General features: G+C 43.7%; 1 protein-coding gene and 1 pseudogene across 1 annotated transcript in view; one reads left to right on the top strand and one right to left on the bottom strand.

The window, feature by feature from the left end:
- Window positions 1–1700: 1700 nt before the first annotated feature.
- Window positions 1701–2283, bottom strand: LOC128094498 (60S ribosomal protein L15-like; annotated as a pseudogene).
- A 6510-nt stretch (window positions 2284–8793) lies between these two features.
- The window catches only part of Gab2 (GRB2 associated binding protein 2), a 156919-nt gene continuing 141293 nt past the window's right edge, over window positions 8794–24419 (top strand). Inside the window, exon 1 of the mRNA XM_052713659.1 lies at window positions 8794–8978. Coding sequence (XP_052569619.1) covers window positions 8901–8978 — 78 coding nt within the window. The 5' untranslated portion in view covers window positions 8794–8900. The remainder of the gene's footprint in view (window positions 8979–24419) is intronic.

Raw genomic sequence — 24419 nt, 5'->3', positions numbered from 1 at the left:
TCCAGTTCTTCTGAGATATACTAGACCCTAGATATGCTTGCATGTCATTGGACTTCAACTGCTTTCCTTTTTTAGTCAATTGTGTTTAATATGCTTTATATGTCTAATTCCCATGGAGCTGTCGGTGAGAAGGGGGCTGGGCTGGAAGCTGTTTTAATTCTGGCTTTTGTTTCAGCCACTAAATGTAATGCCGCATGATTGTTGACCCAACAGTAATCCAGTTTAAAAAAAAAAAAGTCTTCAGGGTTACTATATCATCAAAATTAACCCTGATTACATCAAATTATGTCAAAACAGACCACAGATGTTTGCCCTGTTGCAGCAACTGCTTGAGGGCTCATCCAGAAGATGCATCTGGGTGTCAGGAAGAAATGTTTGGGGTTTATTTTTGCTCCACAATACAGATGTGCGAGAGAAAACACTCTGTTCTCTCTCCAATGCTTGGCGGGAGCTGAAAACTTTGTGGCTTGTCCAGCAGTTAAAAATCATCTCCATTCCCAAAGAGAAGGGACCCAAGACCTTTTTTTTTTTTTTTAAGATTTTACTTACTTATTTTATGTATATGAGTGCTCTATCTGCATGTGCACCTTTATGGTGGAAGAGGGCATCAGATCCCACTATAGATGGTTGTGAACCACCATGTGGGAATTGAACTCAGGACCACTGGAAGAGCAGCCAGTGCTCTCAACCGCTGAGCCATCTCTCCAGCCCCGACCCACGACCTTTGGTCTAATCTTCTGTAAGGGGAAAAATAGTGTAAGAAGGAACCCTGCTCATGCATTGCAGGCAGATATAGCTGCTATGGAAAATAATCCAGCAGTGCTTAAATAGTTGGACAGGGCACTGGAGAGAAAGCTCAGCAGATCAGAGAGCATGCTTCTCTTGCAGAGCATTGGGGTCTGTTTCCCAGCACCAGCATGGTGGCTCACAAAGTTGTAACTTCAGTTCCAGGGGTCTGACACCATCTCTGGGCTCTCTAGGCTCCTGTGCACATATACTCATTCAAGAAAACAGTCATACATATAAAATATGAAAATAAATACTTTTTAAAAGTTGAGCCGGGCGGTGGTGGTGCACGCCTTTAATCCCAGCCCTCGGGAGGCAGAGCCAGGCGGATCTCTGTGAGTTCGAGGCCAGCCTGGGCTACCAAGTGAGTTCCAGGAAAGGCGCAAAGCTACACAGAGAAACCCTGTCTCGAAAAACCAAAAAAAAAAAAAAAAAAAAAGTTGAAAAGACCAGATCCGCTGGGGCTACTATTATGGTTTGGATTTGGAATGTCTCTTACAGGCTCAGGTTCTGAATGCTTATTTCCCAGCTGGTGATGGTATTTGGAAGGCTGTGGAACCTTTAAGGGGTGGGGCCTAGCTGACAAAAGTAGGTCCCTAGAGTCAGGATTTTGAAGACTATACTTGCCCCCATCCCCACCCTATTCCAGTTCCACTCTCCCCTCCTGGCTCTGTGCTGTGAAGAGTTTCTTCCACATACTCTCACTGCCATCACCTTGCAATGCATGCCAGGTATGGTGGTGCATACCTTCAACCTCCGCAGTTGGCAGGCAGATCTCTCAGGAATTTGAGACTAGAATGCATAGCACCAAGCCAGTCAGGGCTACATCGTGAGACACTGTCTTTCTTTCCTTTTTTTTTTTTTTTCTGTCCTAAATTGTTTATTGGATATGAATTTTACAAACATTGTGTGTATTAGCGGTAATGATGGAGCTAGGGAGTATTTTGCCTTCTCCAGGATGCAAGGCAGCCACCAATAGTGTAGTGGAACTTGCAGCACTTTTCTAAGGCCACGGCTCTTGCAGTCCACTGATGTCAGCCCACGCATCTCTCCGTGCTTGTGGACAGGGTGTCAGGGTTCCTTCTATTACTTTTATGGAATGAATCAATGAGGATTACCTACAAGAATTTATAGATGGAATTTTCACAAACCCAATTACAGGACTCTCAAAGTGTCCAGCTCCAGGTCTCTCTTCAGCAACAGACTGATGGCTTCCAACAAACCTAAGCTGGGTAACACTGTGATGGAGAGACTTGCCATAAATTGCACCCTTAGAACTGGGCATTTGCAGCCACCACCTGGACACAAATCCTGTGTATGACATGACCTTGTTTGGCCTTATATCCCAGCCTATGCACTTTATCTGGACAGGTGGGGCTGGTAGCCCTGTGAGGAACAGAGAGTGGGAGGTGTTGCCTGGGCAGACCCTCAGGAGGAAGTGCATCATGTCGAACTGTTTTACTTCCATAGCTCCTAGATGTATTTGTATGCACCCATCTTGGCTCACCTGATGGCTGCCACCATCATGAAAAGGAGACCCTGTCTTTTAAAAAAAAGTGGTGGTGGAGTTGGGGAGGCTGGAAAGATTGCTCAGAAGCTAAGAGTACTTACTACTTTTTCAGAGGACCAGAGGACCAGAACTTAGTCCCTAGACCCCTCACGGTGGCTCAAAACCATTCATTACTCCAGCTCCAGGAAATCCAATGCCCTCTCCTCTATGGGCACCAGACACATGTGGTTCACACATATACATGCAGGCAAAACACACAAAAAAATCTTTAAAAACATTTTTTAAAGCTTAAAAATACATGTTCATCACAGCTTTCATAATAGCCTAAAATACAAATAACTAAAATATCTATCAACTGATGAACAAGTAAGTAAAATTTGGTATATCCACTTAGTGGAATATAGTTCATCTGTTAAAAAAAAGAATGAAATTCTGAAAAGTGTTACAACAGTAAATGTGCCTTGGACACATACAAAGTGGTCAGGCACGGTGACAAATGCTTTTAATTCCAGCACTTGGGTAGCAGAAGCAGACAACTATCCTTGTGTTTAAGACAATAGAGCTACAGGGCTAGGGCTACATAGTGAGACCCTATCTCAAAAAGAGAACTTGTTTCTTTAAGAAATGGAGTCTCAAAACACTGAGTCATATATGTCTGCAGTTAAATAATCTTAATAACAAATGGAATATTCTGGACAGGGTGGTACACACATCTGTAATTCCAGCAGTGGAGGAAGGAGGTACTGGAGACCAAAGTTATCCTCAACTAGAGTTCAAGGCCTTGGGTACATGACATCAGGTATTTTAATAAAGAGGCAGCGGGTGGATACATACTCCCCAAACCATCATTTGCTCTTGACTTTTCATTACACTATTATGTTAGTGCTATTTATGTTACATATCTTTAGGCTGGAAATACTAATAATGGTGTGTTAGTGTGCCTCTCTTGACATTAAATTGATAGCCTGAAATGGTCCATGGGTGGGCGGTGGATGAGTGTTTACTGGCAGATACTACAAGGCCATTTCCTCCCTACTGGAGAGCCAGTTTCTAAAACATTCCACAGCTCCTCACAAGGTTTGGACCAGTCATCCTGGGGACCTGGGAAGAAATTCCTGAGGCCTTTGAATCTCCTACAAAACCAAAGAGCAGATCTACAACGTACAGACCCACATCGTACGCAATGCAGCTTGTGTTGCAGGGGCAAGTGGTGGTTTCCTTTGTAGGGGTGGGCAGAGGACTCCATAGTGCAGGCCAGCCTGGAAGTTCTGCATAGGTTAGGCCTCCAACCACGGCAGTCTTCTTCCCTTTGCTTCTTGAGTGCTGGGATTACAAGAATTGTCAACCCTCATGCCTAGCGGAAGGGTTTCTGCTCATAGTCGATGGAACCCCTTAGAATGAGGATGTGATTTCTCCTACTTTTCTAGTGTTGTATGGGGGGAGAAGTTTAGTGCTAGAACTGCAGGGCTGTCAGTCAAGCCAGAGTCAAGATAACCAGAAAGATTCAGTGCTTAGTCCCAGAGAGGAAGAAATCAGGCGTCGACCAGACTGGCTGGATGTGGAAACCAAAGGTGAACAGAGTCAGCTCCCTGGAGCCTCAGGGTAGAAATCAAAAGGTCAAAGGAACCGAAGATTTTGAAATTCCCCAAGAGTTACAGCTGTTAACTAGGCAAGCTCTCCAGCCCTAAGTAAGCTACACTCCCAGCTCTATAGCCATCTTCAGGGGGACAACTTCCGGATTCCCTGAATCTGCTCAGCCTTTTTGGCCTGGCCGGTGGCTGTGGTGGGATGACCCTTCTCTGGTATTCTGAGTGTTCCAGTAGTCCACAGTTCTACTTGTCATCCTTTTAAGGATGGGTTCTTTTGATCTCACAACAAATATAGAATGCCCATATATTGTGTAACTGACCTCAAAAATTAAGATAGACTCCTGCCCTCAAGGAACTCGCAACTCTGGCTAAGTATTTGCAGTAAAGAAAGTGTGGTAAGCTCTAGGGAAATGGGTCTTGACATGTATTCAAGGTCTAATTTGAGCTACTTCTCTGTGGAGCAGGTAAGGAGCTGCTCCTTGTTCATAGTACTCAGTATTTTCTAGGAGATGGTGACAACTGGATTTTCAGCAGGATCTGTGGAACAGAGAGGTGTTGCTTTGACCACCATGGCAAGAGAAAGGATATCTAAAGAAACACAGATGTGTATCCCTTCCTCCAGCTATCAGACTACTAAAAAATGAAGAACCACGCAATCACGGACACACATGCACGCACGCACGCACGCATGAACGCACGCACGCACGAACGCACGCACGCACGCATGCGCACACACACACTTTTGCCAGAGTTTTCATGCTGGAGGAAAGAAAAGGCTAAAGCCCTGTGCTAGTCAGAGAAAGGACTTGCTTCCTAGGAACAGATTCCATACAGTTCTGACAATTCAGGGGACCAACTTCCAGGACAGACTGGAGCTAGGACAATGATGGGTCAGGGATAGACAGGACTACACCTTGACCAGAACTGTTAGTTATGTATGTCTCTTGCCCTCTATTTAAACCTAAGCCTTAAGTCAGCGCTCCCCACACACAAGGATGAACTGGGGTCAGGGGCATGGGTCACTGACACTTTTTATTTCTCAATATGGCCACATTGGATAAATTTTCTTTCTCAGCTTTTCACTATTAAGTGTCTCTTTATTGGTATATAAGGACAGGTGACCGTAGCTTGCTGAGGTTGCCAGGGACTAGATCTTCAGCTTATGACTCTAGTAACATTGTCACGCCCACCACTATTGATGCCATGTCCTACAAGGCTAACTGTCACAGAACATATAGCACTGGTCTGTTGTTTGTGGTTTGTTTGTTTGTTTGGTTGGTTTGTGAGACAGGGGCTCACTATGTAGCTCTGGCTATCCTGGAACGCACTCTATAGACCAGGCTGGCTTTGAACTCACAGAGATCCACCTGCCTCTGCCTCCCAGAGTGCTGATATTAAAGGCATGTACCACCATGTCTGGTTGGTTCCGGTTATTAACAAAGGTGAAATTGGAAAACTGGACTAGCTTAAACTTTTCAAAGAAGTTTATCAAATATCGACACAGAGGAAGTCCAATTAGGTCTTAGTCACAGCCCAAGCCCTCCATCCTCAGCCTCAGGTAACTAAGAGAGTAATTTAATGTGGGTAATAAAGTTGGCTCAAAGCAACCAGGAGCACATACTGTCCCCCAAAGGCGTGTCCTGAAAGTCAGCAGCTGAGATGGCTCATCTGCTCACACTGACTTTTTCACAGCAGCACTCAGCTCTGAAATTAACCTGTCATCTAAATTGAAGGGGAGAAAAGGCAGAAGGTCTAGGACACAGTCATCCAACCCGACTAGCGGGCCAGTCACTGACGTCAAGCCCGAAGAGAATGGTATTAATCATTCCAGCCTGGTGTGCAGTTGAGGACAGCTCTGTCCAGCTCTCCCAACCCATTCCTGGGATCTTTCCACCAGCCATGCACCTGCTGCTGGCCACAAACCCTCAACTTTGAGACAGGCACGCATGCAGGCTGCCATCGATAGCATTTAAAGCCACACTGCACCCTTTAGTAGAGTCCAGGCTTTGTGGAGGAGAAAGGAAACAAGGCATAGTAGTGTCACCCCTATGATCCCACCCCACCCCCACCCCCAAGATGTGTATGTCTTTAATCTCTGCAGGGTAATCGCCCCTAAAATGGTCATTTCCTGGGAACTTAATGAGAATATAGGATTAATGTCCCAAAGAACTCTTGGGGCTGGCTATTAATTCCCCTTAGGAAATACCAGTGGTCTTTAATCAAAATTGCCTAAATTACAAGCTGGTGAAGCATGTCCTTACAGGACTTAGGGGGCAGCTGTTACACCAGCTATTTCCGATAGATGGCGCCCACTTTCATGTAAATAAATCATTCATAAATTTTTCTTCCTTTTTTCCCCCCCACGGAGATGGGGGGCAGGAGACACCAGAGAGAGTGGAAAGGACTTAGTAAAGGTCCAGACAGGAGCGTTCTGTCCAAGGGCTGTTTCCACACCTAGCACACTTCTGAGACTCTGAAGACAGAGCCAGAGACCCCCCCCACACACACACACACCAGTCCTGCTTGCTGTGTGCAGCTCATTCTGTGCAGCCAGTGATAAGGAAGGGAGGGTGAGAGTCGGGGCAGGAGAGCCGGAGCACTACGCACGGCCCCTTTCTCTCAGCTTTGCGGAAGGATCAGGGTGCTCAGAAGACTTCCCAAAGCCCAGGCTCTGTAAGTGTTGTGTTTCAAGACCCTTCCTGCCTTTGATCACAAAACACCAGACTTCTGCTTGTTTCCATGAGGACTTACAAATAACAACACGGGTCTTTGTTAAACAAAAGCAACCCAAACTAACAACCGAAGAGTCTCCCAGCCTGTGTCTTGAATCCTATAATTCTCAGATAAGTATTCCTACACTCCTAGGAAAGGATCGGGCATAGTTCTGCTTGACTTTCATCACAAACCCTAGAGGCAGCCAATCCTTGAGGATTTCTCAGGCTGCAATCCTGGAGACTTGGCACCATGACTCAGATATGAATGGAGTCAGGGTTGCTCTATTTTGACTGGGAGACACTGCCTCCTGATTGATTTGGCAGACTAAGTATTTTGATATTTATGTCTCACAAAGAGTTTAAGGTCCTGGGAGCCAGAAGTTTAAAATGGTCATAATTCTACTGGTGGCTTAATCCCTAAATTAAAAAGTCAAGGACGATATGGTCCCAGATATAGCCTAAAGCATTCTGGCTTCATATTCCATCCAGCAGCACACTGGCTATTTGAAGGTCAGTGAAAAAAATGAGAGCAAGGGGAGTGGTCTCTTCACCTCTCAGGGTGCCTAGCAAAGCTAAGCACGTGGTAGGGACTAGTTTTCAAAAACTGATTGAAATGGTTGAAGAATTCTCCAATCCAATCAAAATCTTCTGGATAAAGGATATCCAGCTATCCAAAACAACTAGCTTGGCTGCACCAAAACAGAGAAATGAACAAAATATCTAGAAACTAAGGTTCTGCGAAGGCATCGCAAGATTCTGCTTCTCCAGCTCCTCCGTCAGCTGCACAACTCCCCACTGATAAAGTGGGTTACTAAGCAACTTCCCAGAGAAACTAGAGTAGAGCCTACCTCTTAATGCTGTTTGTAAGGGTGCTTTGTGAGTTAAAAAAAGAACTCAAAGAGTTCTGGTTTGGGCTTTCTTTTTCCTACGCCTTCCCCCTGGAGCACTGGTGTTACCGTGTGTGCTTCCTTGTACTTTATCTCAACACAAGGCGGTGAGAAAGAGATCGTTATGTTCATATTTATAGATGAGAGATCTCACTGCCTAAGCAAATGAGTAGAAACTCTGAAAGTTTGTTTTTTTAATCACAGTTTCTTATTCTTCTACACCGTCTTGCTTTTCAACTCACTATGAAATACATTGACTAATTTTTGCTTCCTCCATTCTGCAACTCTTAGAATTTCCTTTTACTGGATTCGGTTTTTCCAGAGGCAATATGAGAGAGAGCCACCTGGACTTTGTTTCCTAGCAATAAGCACACACACACACACACACACACACACACACACACACACACACACACACACACACACACCCTCCCCACGTTTGATCTGCAGGCATTATAGCAAACCTATCACTCTGAAAAAAACAGGTGAGACGATCACCCTCCTGGCCTTCCAACACACCTGGATTAGAAACGGCTGCATTGAGTCAGCTGTTGGACTTCAGGCTATCTGTAAAATGGGCATAATTACTGCCTACCCGATTTGTAGGTGAGTGAACACGATCACTGTGAACAATGAATGCAAAAGCTCCCAGCACACAGTAGGTCTGTTTCCTTCTCTGGCCTAGAGCTGTTGAGAGTTAACATGCAGGGAAGCAGGACGCCTCCTTTCAGCCAGAATCGGACTTACTGAAACCTGAAACTGTGGGAATGGACAGGAAACTGGAGCAGCCCTTGGATCTCTTTCCCACACGACCCTAGGGGGTGGGAGTGTGTGTGTGTGTCGGGGGTTGGGGGGGGGGGATAGGATCAGTGTTCCATCTAGGGTGGGCAGTCTCTGTCCTTCACTCGCCCTAGCACCAACACCAGCACCAGCCAGCCGCAGGTCTTCACGACCCCGCCTGCAGCTCGAGGCTTGGGGGGTGGGGTGGGGGAAAACCAAAAAAAACAACCCAGATCCTGAGGGCGCATCGGCTGGCGACAGACAGCTCTCACGTCTTCCCGGCCTCCATGCCCGTAGGGTCCGAAGCCTGGGTCGTTGGCCTCTGCGCGGGCTGCCCTCGGGGACCCCGCGGGGCTGTGGGCGTGGCGAGCGCCCGCCTGCTGAGGCGCCCTGCTAGGCTTGGCCTTGTGTGTGTGTGTGTGCGCGCGCGCGCGGTGGGGAGGGGGGGCGGTATCGAGCGCGCGCAGGCAGCCGGGCCCGCGCGCCGCGCCGCCGCCTCGTCCTCGCCCGGGGCTGCCCGGCCCCTCCCCTCCCCCGCGAGCTGCGCACCGGCAGCCGGCTGACCCAGCAGCCCGCGCCCGCGCCCGCGCCCTTGTCCGCGCGAGCCGGCGGCGGGCTCCAGTCAGCCGGCGACATGAGCGGCGGCGGCGACGACGTGGTGTGCACCGGCTGGCTGAGGAAATCGCCTCCCGAGAAGAAGTTGAGGCGCTATGTGAGTGAGGCGAGCGGGCGCGGCCCGGCGGGCGGGCGGGCGGGCGGGCGGGAGGACGAGGGGCGTCCCGCGCGGCCTCCGAGGTGGGGGCGCTGAGAGAGGCCGGGCGCGGCGGGTCGGGGTCCCCCCCACCCCGGCGGCCTCGGAGGGGGCGGGCGGCGGGGTGCGAGCGGGGCGCCGCACACCTGTCACAGGTGCGCCGCCGAGGGGCGGGGCGCAGGTCGGGGCTGCGGCTCCGCGGCTGCCGCTGCTCGGCGCCGGCCTCGCCGGGAACTCCGCGCCGTGCCGAAGTTTGTAGCGGTTGTTCCGGGCGACCCGGAGAGTTGACCAGCCGGGGCTGGGGGGGGGGGGGGGGACGAGTCACCCCGAGCCGAAGGGTAAGCTGAGGGGCCGCGCGGCCCCGGGGCCCCACAAAGGGCGAGGCGCCGCGCCCCTCTCCGGGTCCCTTTCTCCGGCCGCCCCTCCCCGGTGGCTGGCGGCTTCCTTCCAGTCCGCGGCCGGCCGCTGCATCACCGGCAGCGTCAGCGGCATGTGCAGCGCTTGTATTAAGTGACTCATTTGTTTGTCCCCCCCGTTCTTTCCCATTATTCCGCATGTCTCTCACAGTCCCCCCCCCACCCCACCCCCCACTCCCCGCGCGGTCGTCCGCTCCACGGGGTGACACTGCAATTCGGTCCGCTGTAACTGGCCGGGAGTTTTGTGTTGAGCAGCCCTTGGTGTCTGGGGTCTGGAGAGATCATGGTTCTGACTTGCTAGGTGGTGCTAGCTGACGGTGTTTACTGAAATTGCTGGGACAAGTTGTCCCCTCTAGGTGAGAAACTGACAATTGGGGGGGGGGAGCACCCCCCTCCTCCTTGCCCAGCGAGGTCAAAGAACAAAGTGGTGCCAGGATCCGAGGTTGGGGTAGTCCGAGGAGTTTAGAAACGGAAAGTCCGTTAAAGGAGTGCAGGTTCTCCCATCCCGCTTCACTTGCCAAGAAACGTCCTTGTGCCGCTGCCTGGGAGTGCTGGCCTCTGAGAAATCACTCCCACAGCCTGGAAGTGAGCGGTTGCTTCCAGCTGCAGTGCATCAAGGGAGCTCCCAACAGACCCGGCCCTCTGTCAGCTGCGCTAGTGGCTGGCCATGGGGGACAGAAGCTTACCAGAGTTTCCTGTCTCTGCTCCCCAGATCAGAATCAAGGGACTTCTGGCCTCTGGACTGAGGAAGTGACATTCTGTTTTTCAAAGGAAGTGTTGTTGTTGGGGAGTGCAAGTGTGTCAATGAAATCAGGCTCTGACTTAGGTCATTTGTGCGGGGGTGGGGGGAAATCTCAGGATTTAGTGCATAGCTTTTGAGCACGAACAAAGATTTGACATATAGTAATATAATAGAGGTGTTTAAGCTTTAAAGCTCATATTGGGGGTTTTGATGTGGATAAAATATTTTAATTACTAAGAGGGAGTTTTGTTATGTTTTGTTTTGTTTTTGCTTGTTGCTGTAACCCAGGCCTGTAATTTCAGCACTTGCATTTGGGAGACAGGCACGAGGATCACAGGTTCAAAGCCAGCATAGTTCCAGCATTCTAGGCCAGCTTAAGCTATGTGAGTTCCTGTCTCTCTTTTGAACACACATAACCCAGCCCCCCCCCCAACCCAACAAACCACACACACACACACACACACACACACACACACACACACACACAAGTGAACACCACCAAGATGGCTCAGTGGGTAAAAGTGCTTGTCCTTCAAGTGACGTGGTGACTTAAATTTGATCCTCTGGAAAGCATATAAAGATAGAGTTCTGACTTCCATGTTCATACTGTGATGTGTACATACACTCACATACTCTCCCTCACATACACAATAATAATAATTAAGAGAATTAGGGAGGATTTCTTTTTTTTTTTTCCCTTGGGGGTGTGATTGTTCATGCCTGTAATCCCAGCACTTGGAAGGTAGAGGCATGAGGATCAAGAGTTCAAGACCATCCTTGGCTGCATAGTAAGCTCAAGGCCAATGGAATGCTACAAGACCAGCCAGTGGAATAGTGTCCTGTTTTTAAAAAATGCAATTTTCTAATTAGAAGAGAATGTAACATAGTTGGTAGAATGCTTGCTTAGCATACAAGATGTCCTGGGTTTTTTCCCAGCACTGCATAAACAGGGCTGGGTGGCATAAGCCTGTAAAACCAGCATTCCAAGGAGAAGGAAGGAGGATTAGAAGTCCGGGTCATCCTTGAATTGAAAAAAAACAAAAACAACCCTACTTTAGAAATCTTTGAAACTTTGTTTTTGAAAAAGCTTGCAAAAAAGTTGATACTGTTGCACTTTGACTCATGGCTACATCAACCCTTACCACGTAGAGTCTCTTTATGACCTAGCTCTTCAGTGTTTTTTAGAACAGCTTTACCACAAAATAGCCAAGTTTGGAGGCTTGTGTCAACCCCAGGTTTTATCCATTTAAACTCCTTAGTGCTCTCGGGTCCTCTGATGACCTCAGCTTCCCCCTTTCACACATTCCCTTTGGCTCCAGCCCCCAAGGCATCTGACACAAGCTACAGCCTGTGTGACTGGAAGCCTCTCCAGGGGTAGAAGTCCAGTCCTCCTGCTTCCAGCCAATCTAAATAACCTATGCTTCCAGAGTGCAGCCTCCTCCATCCACTGAGTTTCTGGGAAAACAGTTGGCTTTTACACACACATCCTCATACTAGGGATTGAACTGAAGGTCTTGCCTATGAACTCAAGGTCTTGCCGGTTCTGAGCAAATGGTCCATCACTGAATCCCCAACCCTTACATTTTACTTTTCCTTTTAAAATCTCTGCCAACTGTGTTAAGTTATAGCTCTGTTCTTGGTTTCTTAGAAGCTCAAGTTAGTTAGACTCAAACTTAGAGATATTTCCCAGCCAGATTGCTGCATACATAACTCCTAAATAGTTGTTGTAACTGGTATACATAATAGTCATATTTGGTATTGTAGATTGACATGTCTTCATTTTAAGGGTGCATCAAGCATCGGAGATAAAGGAGAAAGTAGCATATTAAATACATGACGGTTTAAGGCTCTTTTGAAAACATAACACCAGTGTGTGGGGAAAGGAAGGCAATAGGAAAAAAATACAACTTGGAAGAAGTTATGTTTTCAGAGATGTGTTGTGTTGTTTTGTTTTGTGATAGGGTCTCATCCTCACACTGGCCTGAAACTCATTGTGTAGCCCAGGCTAACTTTTGAATTTGGGGTGATCTCCTGGTTCTCTCAAGTGCTGGTATTGAAGGCATATACCAACACATCTGGCAATGGGGGTTTTGTTTTTAGAGGTTTTTTTTTTTTTCCTCATTGGATTTTCTAATTGATTAAGCATAAGAAAGAAGAAATGATCTAGAGCATTGGTTCTCAACATGTGGGTTGCTACACCTTTCACAGGGGTCACATGTAAGATACCCCTCCATATCAGACATTTACATTAGGATTCATAATTGTAGCAAAATTACAGTTATGAAGTAGCAATGAGACAATTTTATGTTTGGGGGTCACTGCAACATGTAGTAAAGGGTTGCAGCGTTAGGAAGGTTGCGAACCACTGAGCTAGAGAGTATTTGTTGTGCGTCCTAAAGAAATTGGGTGGGGAGGAGAGGGAATATACTGAGTATTACTCCTGGTGCATCATGTGACAACACTGAGGGCTGACAAAAGAAAGAGCATCATTCCTGTGTACGGCTGTGAGTCCACCCGTGCATGAGAATGCCGTTATATGTACTTAAATATCGAACAGGATTTTGTGGAGGGAAAATTTACACCATTCAATGTATTATAGTCTGTTCTACTTTCTAAGTGTTGCAAGATTTGAGGGAAAGAAGATTGGTCACAGCATTGCCCCCTGGTGGTTTATTTGAGGAAAGTTGTATTGGGTCTAATGAACAGCTGCAGGAAGCAAACAGTAACTGTTTGTTCTTCTTTTATTATCGTTATTAAATATGTGTATTCCTGGCTTTGGATTAGTTGACTAACCCATCCCTTCAGTGTTTGCTCGTCACAAAGAAGGTGGATCAGGGTATGGCCATCTGCACAAATCACAGTCAAATTTCCTAGTTTACTCAGTATTTACATGATTTCTTTCTCCTCTTCCCAGAGTTCATGAGGCACCCCACTGTCAGAGCTAATTCTACTCCCTGTACTTCGGCTTGCATTCTCTCCTACCTGCTCAGACAATTCTTGCCCCTTTTGGCAATTTTTTAATTAGGTCTTTGAGAATTTTGTACAATGTATTTTGACCATGGTTATCCTTCCCCTAACTCTTCCCAGATCCAGTCCCTTCCTTATCCACCCAACTTTGTGTCCTATTCTCACCCCAAACCCATCAAGTCTAATTTATGTTACCCATATGATGTTGGATGTATGGCCTGGTACTGGAGCATGATCAACCCTCCATGGGCCAGGATAAAGGGTGCCACCATGCCTACCTTATTGATAATTTTAAAGGACCAACTGTTTATTTCACTGATTTTTATCTGTTGCTTTTCTGTTTACAATTTCACTGGTTTCTGTTCTCTATTTTAACCTTTTTTTCTAGTATCATTTGTTTTATATTACTTGTCTAAGATTTTATATAATTTATTTTATTTAATTTCATGTTCATTGGTATGAGGTATCAGATCCCCTGGAATTGGAGCTATAGGCACTTGTGGGATGCCATGTGGGTGCTGGGAATTGAACCAGGATCCTCTGGGAGAGCAGCCAGTGCTCCTAACCACTGAGCCATCCCTCCAGCCCTAATGTGGGAGTTTAAATTACTGATTTGAGACTTTTCTTCTAGTGCTAATATACACATTTAGTGCTATAAGTCCCCTTTGAAGATTGTGTTTTTTTATTCTAAAATTTTTCATAATTTATATTTTCATTTAGCTCAGTATTTTTTTTTTTACTTCTCTTGAGACTGACTTTGACTCATGGATTATTTAGATATATGTTGTTTAGTTTCCAAATGTTTAAAGATTTTCTTGTTATTTCTGTTTCCAATTCTTAGTTTGTCTCTATTGTGGGAATAAAATACATTCTGTATAATAACAATCATTTTAAGTTTGTTGAGATTTATTTTATGACCCAAGATAAGATTGTTCTTCCTTTATGTTCCTTGACTACTTGAAATGATGTTTATTCTGCTATCATGAAGTAAGGTAGTCTACAAATGCCAATTAGACCAGGTGTGGTGGTACATGTGTGTAATACCAGCACTTGAGATGATAGGAGGATTATGAGTTTGATAGCCAGAATTACATGGAGAGTGCGAGGTCAGCCTAGGACTACATAGCAAGACTCTGTCTCCAAAATACAACAAAAATATCACTTCAAATCAGGACATTCTCCTGAGCTTCACATGTGTAAGTGTTTTGCATGCATGTTTGTATGTGTATCATGTGTGCCCTGGTGCCTGTGGAGGCCATCAGTGGGCATTGGATACCCTGGAACTGGAGTTACAGATGGTTATAAACCACCATAAGAACTAGAAACAGAACCCAGGTCCTCTAGAAGAGCATCAGATTCTCTTCACTGCCAATTCATCTCTCCAGCCCCCTGAGTTTTATTATATTTTATTTTAGAGATAGGAGCTCATGTAGCCCATGATAGTCTTGAATAACCTGTGTAGTCCATGTTGCCCTTGAATCTCCTGCACTTTTTTTCACTACTATCATATACTATTTCCTCATGTAGAAGTAATCTACATGTTCATCAATGAATGAATGGATAAGAAAAATGTTATTTTTGCATACAAAAGAATAGCTTTGCTGGGCAGTGGTGGCACACAGCTTTAATCATAGCACTTAGGAATAGAGGCAGGCAGATCTCTGTGAGTTCAAGGCCAGCCAGGTCTACCAAGTGAGTTCCAGGATAGTCATACTACACAAGGAAACCGTGTCTTGTAAAAAAACCAAAAAAAAAAAGAATAGCCTTAAAAATGTTGACACATAGATATGTTACAAACTATATGAACTTTGATGATATTATGATAAATAAGCTACTCACAAAGGACAAATATATGACTATTTTCATAACTTATCTAGATTAGTGATGGAAAGAATGGTGATTTGGAAGGTCTGAGGATAGAAATTATAAGGAACTGTTTATTGTGCAGTGGATTCAAAGTTTCAGTGATACAAGTTGAAAGAATTCTGAATAAGGATGGTAGTAATGGTGCCACAACAATGTGAATGTCTTTAATGCCAGCTCAGGGTATTTCATTTACTTAACAGTCAAGATGGTAGATTTCATATTTTGTGTACTTCACCACAATTAAAAATAAAACAACTTCTAGCGGGCTGGAGAGCTGGCTTCTGGGTTCAATTCCCAGGGACCACATGGTGACTCACAACCATCTGTAAGTCCAGTTCCAAGGGATCTGATACCCTCTTCTGGCCTCTGTGGGCACCAGGTCATATATATGGTACACAAACATACATGCAGACAAAACACCTATATGCATAAAATAATAAAATTTAATTTAAAAAAATCTGCATTTGGTAGGGGTGAGGAATGTTGCTAGTGTTACTTTTCTTTATTGCTGATATTTCTAATTCAAGAAAAGACAAAAATGGACTCTCCATAGCCCTAACTCATCAACATCTGAGAACCAGAGGCAGTGGATGTACACAGAGAGCTTGAAAGCACATCTGTTCCTTCACCAAATGAAACATCTCTGGCATTGCTGTCTATCTCTGGCTGGTCTTTCTCTAGATCACAGGGAATAATGGAATATGATAACTTAGTGCTGCAGCAAAATGTGCAGAAGTGTAAAGCAGGCCTTTGCCAGGATCCAGAACAACTTTGACAACTGTAACTAGAGAGTATATCACATTCTTTCCCTTCCTAAAGGAATAAATCAGTACTTAACCCTGCCTTCAAAGAATTTACAGACTAGGGAGACACATGAGAAGCAGAATGCTGTACTTATGTAGATTTATATGATCCAGCAAACGAACTGTAAAGGTAAGAGCTCTAGGTATAGAAGATAACAGGAGTTTTGAGACAGAAGGGAACCTGAGTTGGACTCAGAAGTTTGTGGGCTAAAAAGGAGTATGATGTGTAGGATGACAGAGGCTGTGAATATGAGATTAGGAAACAGTAAATCCATCCAGAAAGGAGGAATCAAGTCCATAGAAGAAAACCGAAGGAGTGTTAAGGAGGGATGTTCTCTAGAAGGCCCTTGATGGTGGGATATTTACTGGTGAAGAGCATCCCTCTTACTCAGTAAGTCTTTGCCTCACAGCTTGCCATTTTTTTCATTTGAAATGTTAGTGTGAGGTGACAGTGTTTATCTTCAGAAGACCCGACTCAGTGTTTGGGTTATTGAGTGAATTAGTTCCTTCTCTGCTTCCTACTTTATTGCCTGTGAAACTGGAATGATGCTTCTTACTCCATGGAGTTTGAGAATTTGCCAGGATAATGTGGAAAAGAAATCTCAAGCACCATGTCTAGCACAGAGATGTGTGGAAGTATTTAGTGTTGGAGGAAGTAGCAGAATGGGACGACGCAAATTTATACTTATTAAACCTTTCGTAGGAAATCTGATCATGAGCATGAGTGTCTTCACATCCATTTCACACTGGAGCCAGATTAGATGTGCAATGTAAGTGGAATTCTGAAGCTAGAATTGAGTGCTAAGGAGTTAGATTTTCCTGGAACGAACATCTCAAGGGTCTTCCAGTTTGGGGGACTGGAAATTAAATTACAGTGATTTGCCTGAAGCTGTGACTTTGAGAAATGTGTGTGTGCTGAGAGTGTAGAGATGCATGTGAGTTTCTGGAACCCACATTTGAGAGTGGTCTAAAATTCAAACACCTTCTAGGGAGTGATATATTTGTTTTTGTTGCTCTGATAAAATATTATAACTTAGGTATAGGTAACTTAGGAAAGAAAGAGTTTGTTTTGGTTTATAGTTCCAGAGTGAGTGTTTGAGTCCATACTGGCAGGGAGGGTGCTGGAGCAGGAAGCTGGCTAATCGCATTTCATCTACACACCAGGAAACAGTGAACTGGGAGCTGACCCTCAGTGTCCTGCAAGGCGGTACCTCTTAAAGGCTCCATATCCTCCTCAAACAGCACCCACCAACTGGGAACTAAGTGTTCAAATATGGGAGTTTATGGGAGACATTTCTCATTCAAACTACTACTAGTAGTAATCCTTCAAACTTACCTCAGAGATCCTCTCCAAGTTTCTCCAAAGTGAGCCTTTTGCTGGATGTGTTTCTAAAATACGATTTTACCTCTAGCATTCTGATACTGGGCTAGGCTCCTTTTGCACTTTACAGACAATGTAATGTCTCATTAAGCACAGGGTGTAGGTATGATGCCATTGTTGGACAACAGCTCAAAGCAAAGTACCGTCGTCAGTCATTGTCATCAATGTATTGTAACTACTGTACTCTCAAGTTTATGCTTGCTGCTTTTTACTGATTTACAAGTTGTTGGAATAATGGGTGTACGGGGCTGGGGAGATATCTTAGTTAACAAAGCACTTTTCCACGAAAATGTGGTGGTCTGAGTTCAATCCCAGAATCCACACAAAGCCAGATGTGGTGGCACATGCTTGTATTTCCAGTGCAGGGGAGACAGAAACAGAAAGATCTTTGGGGCTCCCTGGCCAATCAGCCTAATTTAATTTGTGAGCCCCAGGTTCCAGGTGATACACCATGGGTAGATGGCTCCTGAGGAGTGATACCTGATATTGTCCTTTGGCCTCCATGAGCTCTTGTACACTCATGCACACATAAAGAACAGTGAGCTGCTTCCATAATACCCCTCAAACAGATCAATTATGATATTTTTGAGATAGTATCTATATGTGTTACCCAGGCTGATCTTGAACTTAGTATAGTCTTCCCACCCCAGCCTCCTGAGTAAATGGAACTACGGGTATACACTATAATCTGGCTCTCAGTATTTTTTTTTTATAATTATGGGCACACATACTTAAATATATTGAACTTGCTGGGTGGTGGTGGCGCACACCTTTAATCCCAGCATTCAGGAGGCAGAGCCAGGTGGATCTCTTTGAGTTCGAGGCCAGCCTGGTCTACAGAGTGAGATCCAGGACAGAAACCAAAACTACACAGAGAAACCCTGTCTTGAAAAACAATATATGTATGTATATATATATAAACATATTTGGACCTATTATATTTGTTTTTGTTTCTGAAGTTCAGATTGTACTATCCTTAGCCTGTGGGACCCTGTTCAACTTGGCTTCTGATATGATACTACTAGTTTAATGGTTTCTTTGCTACATGCTATGACAAGGTCTTCCAGGTTTATTTTGTAATATCTTAATCCAGATATGGAATTATCCAGTTCCTTAAAGGATCCTGATTCTTCTTACGAAGAATGCTGTATCGAAACTCACCATGGAAAGTAAAGAGTGTTGTCATTGGGTTGGTTGCACAGTTGGTTTTTTACATGGCAGTCAGCTATCAGTGAGCTAGCATTCGGTATTCTGCTTCTCCCCATACACTGAAATTATGAATATGTACATTTACTTCTGCATAATATTTGTCCAGTTTTGGATTATAAAAAATCTTGATTATATAGAAAAATAAAGCAAAATGTGAAAAGAATAAAGATTCATAGGGTATCACATATTATCAAAACATCACATTTGTTTCATCTATTCTTTTACTATATCTTTTTTTAAACTTATAGCACCTGGTATTCCCAGGTGGCTTCCCATCCAAATACTAACCAGGCCCATCCCTGCTTAGCTTCTGAGATCAGAAGAGATTGGGTGTGGTCTCCTTTTAATATTTCCTTGCTTTAATATTATAAAATCCTAGAGGCATATATAAATCTTAAAATTTCCATCTTAGTAAAGATGCCATATATTACAGATGTATTTCCCCAGTTGGACATTCATGTTGCTTTCAGTTATTTACTATCATATGCAATGTATCTGTCATATAGGTGACACTCTTCTAAGAATTTCACTAAGCTCTTAACCGTTGTTACATATATACCATGCTATAACTACAATTCACATGGGAGATTTCTTGGAAAGAAAATCAGCATCTTTCCTTAGTCTGCCTTAAAAGAAATGTGACAGTTGGAGCTCTGGTGGTTTGCACAGCCCAGTTCTTTGTTCTTTAAAGTTTTGAACAAACATTACATTACAGTTGATGGCATTTCCTTGAATAAGAAAGAACTGGAGAGGGCTGGTGAGATGGCTCAGTGGGTAAAAGCACTTGCTACCAAGCCTGATGTCTTGGGTGTGACCTCCAGAACCCACATGGTAGAAGGCAAGAGCTGACTCCCCCAAGTTGCTCTTCACACATGGGCTGTGGCAGGCACATGCCCTCCTCCCCCTTGCATACAGGCAATTAATTAATTAATTAATTATGTTTTTTAAAAAGGAAACAACTGGAACAGGAACTGAGTTGAAAGTAAGATTGTTTTAGCTACAGGTTCTGGAAACTTGCACAGGATGCTGTTTTCATGTTATACATGGCAGCATATACCTTCTAGTTCTAGTAGTTGACAGGCTGAGGTGGAACCTGGGCAACATAGTGAGAGGCAATCTCAGAATCAAACAGGAGGAGAGATTTGCAAGGCCTCACTCCTCCCTGAGGGTCTGTAGGCAGTTAATGGTTGCTAGAGGAGGAGGGAACATTTTTTTTCAGCAGTGTAGCTGAAGATGCCCAGGTAAGATGCTCAGGCTTTTATTATCACCGTGCTCCTGTAACCTACTCTAATGAAATTCACTGGGACACACACACACACACACACAGAAGTAAAAGGAGGTCTTCTTGGAAAGAGGAAGGAGATCAACAGGAATGGGATAGGGACAAGACAGGATAATAAGGGGAGTGAATATGGTCAACATACATTATAAACATGTATGAAAATGCATTTAAATCTTTTATGTATAATCTATGCTTAACAACACATAAAAACAAAAATAGAATTTTAGTGACACTTAAATTTTACTTTTATAGTGTAGTTATTATAAACACAAATAACAGAAAAGTAACAATATTAACAGCACCTGCAACAAAAGGAAACACAACATTTAAATGTATTTCTTTTGTCTATTTTTTCCTGTATTTATATATTTGTATAGTTTACAAACTGTGAAAGACTGTTCACCCTGTGTATTACCTTAAGCTGGTATATTAAAAATATTCTGTGTCATAAAATACTCTTCTAAGACATGGCTTGTTTGTTTATTTGTTTGAGAGAGGGTTATATAGCCTTGGCTAGCCCAGAACTCAATATGTAGACTAGGCTGGCCTCAAACTCATAGAAATCTACCTGCCTCTGCCTCCTGTTGCTATGTAATTTGTTATATTTTGTAATATTTAATCTTGGGATTAAAGGTGTTCACCACCATACCCAGTAAGCTATGGCTTTTTAATGACCATATAAGTAGAATGGCATTAACATAGAGCTTCTCAAGAAAGATCACTTTTATCCATTTCATGTTCCTTTTAAAGATGTGTATTTTTATTAATTTTTTGACAATTTTATATAATGTATTTTGATCATATGTACCTCCCACCTAATTCCTACCTCCCTAACCCCTTGAACTTCTTGTCCTCTTTTGTCCTTTAAAAAACAAGCCATGGAGTTCAGTTGTGCTTTCCAATATACTCCTGGGTGTGAGGCCATCAGCTGGAGTATGGTTGACCTACTAGGAACAGCACTTTTATAGAAAACTGACTCTCCTTCCCCCAGAGCCATCACCTGTCCATACTTCTTTGGTTAAGGGTAGGGGCCTGTAAACCTTCCTCCTCCATGATAGAATGTTGACTGGCTTGATACAGGCATGCACAGCTACTTTGAGTTCATGAGTGCAGCAGTATTTCATATCCTTGGTGTTTACTGGTTTATTATAAACAATATATGTAACGGTAGATGTTTACCTGGATCTAGGTTGCTGGGTATGACCCTTCTTCCACATGACCTTATTTTGGAGGTGCAGTGAAATGTTGATTTCTATAACAAACACACTGGCTTTAATTGGTCTGATCATATCAATTGCATACTGTCTCTTATTAGGTTATTATTATTTATTATTATTTTGATTTTTTGAGTCAGGGTTTCTCTTTGTAACAGTTCTGGCTGTCCTGAAATTTGCTTTGTAGACCAGGCTGGCCTCAAACTCACAGATTCCCTGCCTCTGCCTCCCAAGTGCTGTGATTAAAGGCATGCACCGCCACTGCCCAGCTTGAGGTTATTATTGTATGAAAAGTGAAGAACTTAGCACTTTGTATCAGTATTATCATTCACTGCTAAGATAATCATTCAGACACTCAAGTCTATGCTTATGCATTTTTAAAATCACTCTTGAGGCGAAAAATTCAAGACCAGAAAGCGTTTATTGGTATATATTCTTCATACAGTGTTGGGTCTCATACAGACAATTTCTTTCAAGTATATCATATATATTGACCATGTTCACTCTTCCCCATTCCATCATTTTAGTTCCCCACTCCTTCTCTGTTTCCCAACTTGTCTTCTCCCTCCCATAATCTTTCTTATGCTTTCATGACATAAACTTATATTAAATGGTTTTAGTATCTATAAAAAATTCTAGGACCCTTAAAGAAAATGTGTCACTTGTTTTTCTGCATCTGACTTTTTCACTTAGTATAATAATCTCTTTTCATCTATTTTCAGCAAATATGATTTTATTATTATTTATGGCTGCATATGAAAAAATTCAAGTGAATTTTCAGATGCTAAAGATACATATATTCAGATTCTATTTTGGGAAATCCTCAAATAACTGTAAGAAGCATGGTCTCTGAAGTTAGTCCTGGATTGGAGTCCAAACCTCCCATTGTTGTGTGGGATTGAGTAAATTTTCTTTTTGCCTTTCAGAGCTTTAATTTCCTATTCTGACTGGGCCAGAAAGGAAACAAGACTGTCCTTGGGGAGTCTGTATAAAGGGAAAGATATCTAAAACACCGTCTTATTGTAGTATCCGAAGAGCTGCGCACAGTGATGCCAGGTCTGGTGGGAAGACATTATCTCCTCCAGGGGAAAAAAATCAAAGGGGGTGACATTTGAGATAGGCCTCCAAAATGAATAACAATCAAATGTCACATGAGGTAAGTCTACAGAGTCACAATTGGGAAGTCCTTAAAAGAGAACCACTAGGCCGGGCGGTGGTGGCGCACGCCTTTAATCCCAGCACTCGGGAGGCAGAGCCAGGCGGATCTCTGTGAGTTCGAGGCCAGCCTGGTCTCCAAAGCGAGTTCCAGGAAAGGCGCAAAGCTACACAGAGAAACCCTGTCTCGAAAAACCAAAAAAAAAAAAAAAGAAAAGAGAACCACTAAATTAATGAACACACCTGATCAGATCACTCACTCATTCCTACTGAACTACAGGAAATTCTCTGCTCAAGTTATTTTTTCTCTTTTTGAGACAGGACCATATATATTCCAGATAGCTTTGAACTTGGTAAGTGTATGAGGATGGCTTTGAAATCCCAATCCTCCTTGTATCAACCATCTGAATGCTGGGATTATAAGCATGTGCTATCACATCTAGCTCATGTTATTTTAAGTTTTCTTGTCTACAACACCCAAAGTCACTTCCTAACTACATTATCTATTTATATCACAGAGTATCTAACATTTGAACAAGCAATTTCTTTAAAAATATGACTTGGTAATACATGAAAATATATTCAAACTCAGTAGCAATCAAAGAAATCTAAATGAAATTGTCAAGAATTTAAAAAATTATGTCTACTATCAAAGATGAATCATGGAAACCAAAACTCTACCTATCCTTTCTGAAAGTCTATTTGTTACAGTGCATCCAAAAGCTTTATGAATAACTCTACCCTGTGAATTAGAAATTTCATTTATAGGAATTTATCCTAACTATAGAAATCTTTGTTTTAAAGGGTCGTAATATCATTTAAACTAGTCAAGATCTGGGAGGTATAAGTAGAGCATGTGCTTAGCATGAGTGAAGCCCTGGGTTCAATTTGTCAGCAAAACAAGCAAACATAATAGACCTTAACCAAAAGACAAAGAAGCAATATAATAATAAACAGTAAAATACCTAGTGTCCAAGAACAAAAGAACCACATAAATTTGTCACTGTAATAATTATGTTACTATTTATAGCACTTAAAATACTCCTGACATTATATTCAATATCTCAGCAACCTATAAAGTAACTGTATAAGAGAATGCCAAATAGGATTTTCTGTTACCATGCAAATGGTAAATAGAATGCACAGCTAAACAGCGGAGGTAAGATCCCACAAGGTAGAGAGAGCAGTCAGTAAGCAGGGCAGACGTAATTCTAAGACTTAAAGAAGTTATAGTGTGAGATATTCTAACCCAGTCATGGCATGTGTCCCTGTACATCAACCTTTGCCACAATCCACAAGAGACTATGGAGAAATTGTGCCCCCCCCCCCCCCCCCCCCGATCTAGTGGGTTCTAAGAGAAATCAACTACAGGAGTTAAGGGGAAAGAAAAGAAAAGGGGAGAGAGCCCATGCCTGGTGAATATTTGTTTAGGCAGGCACTTACAGATCTGCCTGTTCCAATCCGGACAAAAGGGAAATGAAACGAGTGGAGGCAGGAAGCTATCACCCCACCATTGGTATAGAGAGAAGTCTGATGGGTCTAGTGGGCTCATGGACATTTCTGGTGGAGCCATCTGAGAGGGCTCAGGGTAGTAGAGGAGAGCAGAGAATCGTCTGACAGAGAACAACAGAGCTGAATACTGTTCTTTAGGTCTGAAGACCACACAGTGAAGAAACATCCTCCAAATGCATATCTAGGCAATGCTGGTTAAGCAACTGGGAACTCTGTTCAGGAGAATCCAAAGCAGCCAGCAGCTGTAAGTCCTTGTTCCTTACTCCCCTACCCATAGCAGAACAAGTAGAGTCTAGAAGGGCACGGGGAAGAAATATCAGAGATTGTGCACCTTCTCCACAGTGAGAAACAGCAGAGTCGGGGGAAAAAAGAAAACAAATCTACCCAAATCTACCATTCACATCTGCAGAACCACTGGAGTAGCCAGAGGTAGACCAGATACATGGAAATTTTTCAATGGTGGATTTTGAATAATCCAGCATGGCCAGAAAGTTGTATGGGCTCTGCATGAGGTTCATGAAGGAGAAATGATTTGATAAGGTTTAAAAATATAAACACTGGAGCCAGCTGTGATGGTGTGTGTCTTTAATCCCAGTATTGAGGAGGTAGAAGCAGTCAGATCTCTGTGACTTGAGGCCACTCTGGTCTACATAAGTGAGTTTCAGGCCAGCCAGGGCTACATAGTGAAAGTCTCAAAAATTGTGCACACACACACACATACACACACACACACACACACACACACACACACACACACACACACATAGGTGAAGGTTCTTGCCACCAAGCCTAACAACCTGAATGCAATCCCTCGAACCCACATGATAGAAGAACTGACTTCCAGAAGTGGCATGT

Source organism: Peromyscus californicus, unplaced genomic scaffold, assembly GCF_007827085.1.
Source record: "Peromyscus californicus insignis strain IS unplaced genomic scaffold, ASM782708v3 Scaffold_4__1_contigs__length_199733344, whole genome shotgun sequence".
NCBI lineage: Eukaryota > Metazoa > Chordata > Mammalia > Rodentia > Cricetidae > Peromyscus > Peromyscus californicus.
This window is presented reverse-complemented; position numbering and strand designations above follow the sequence as displayed.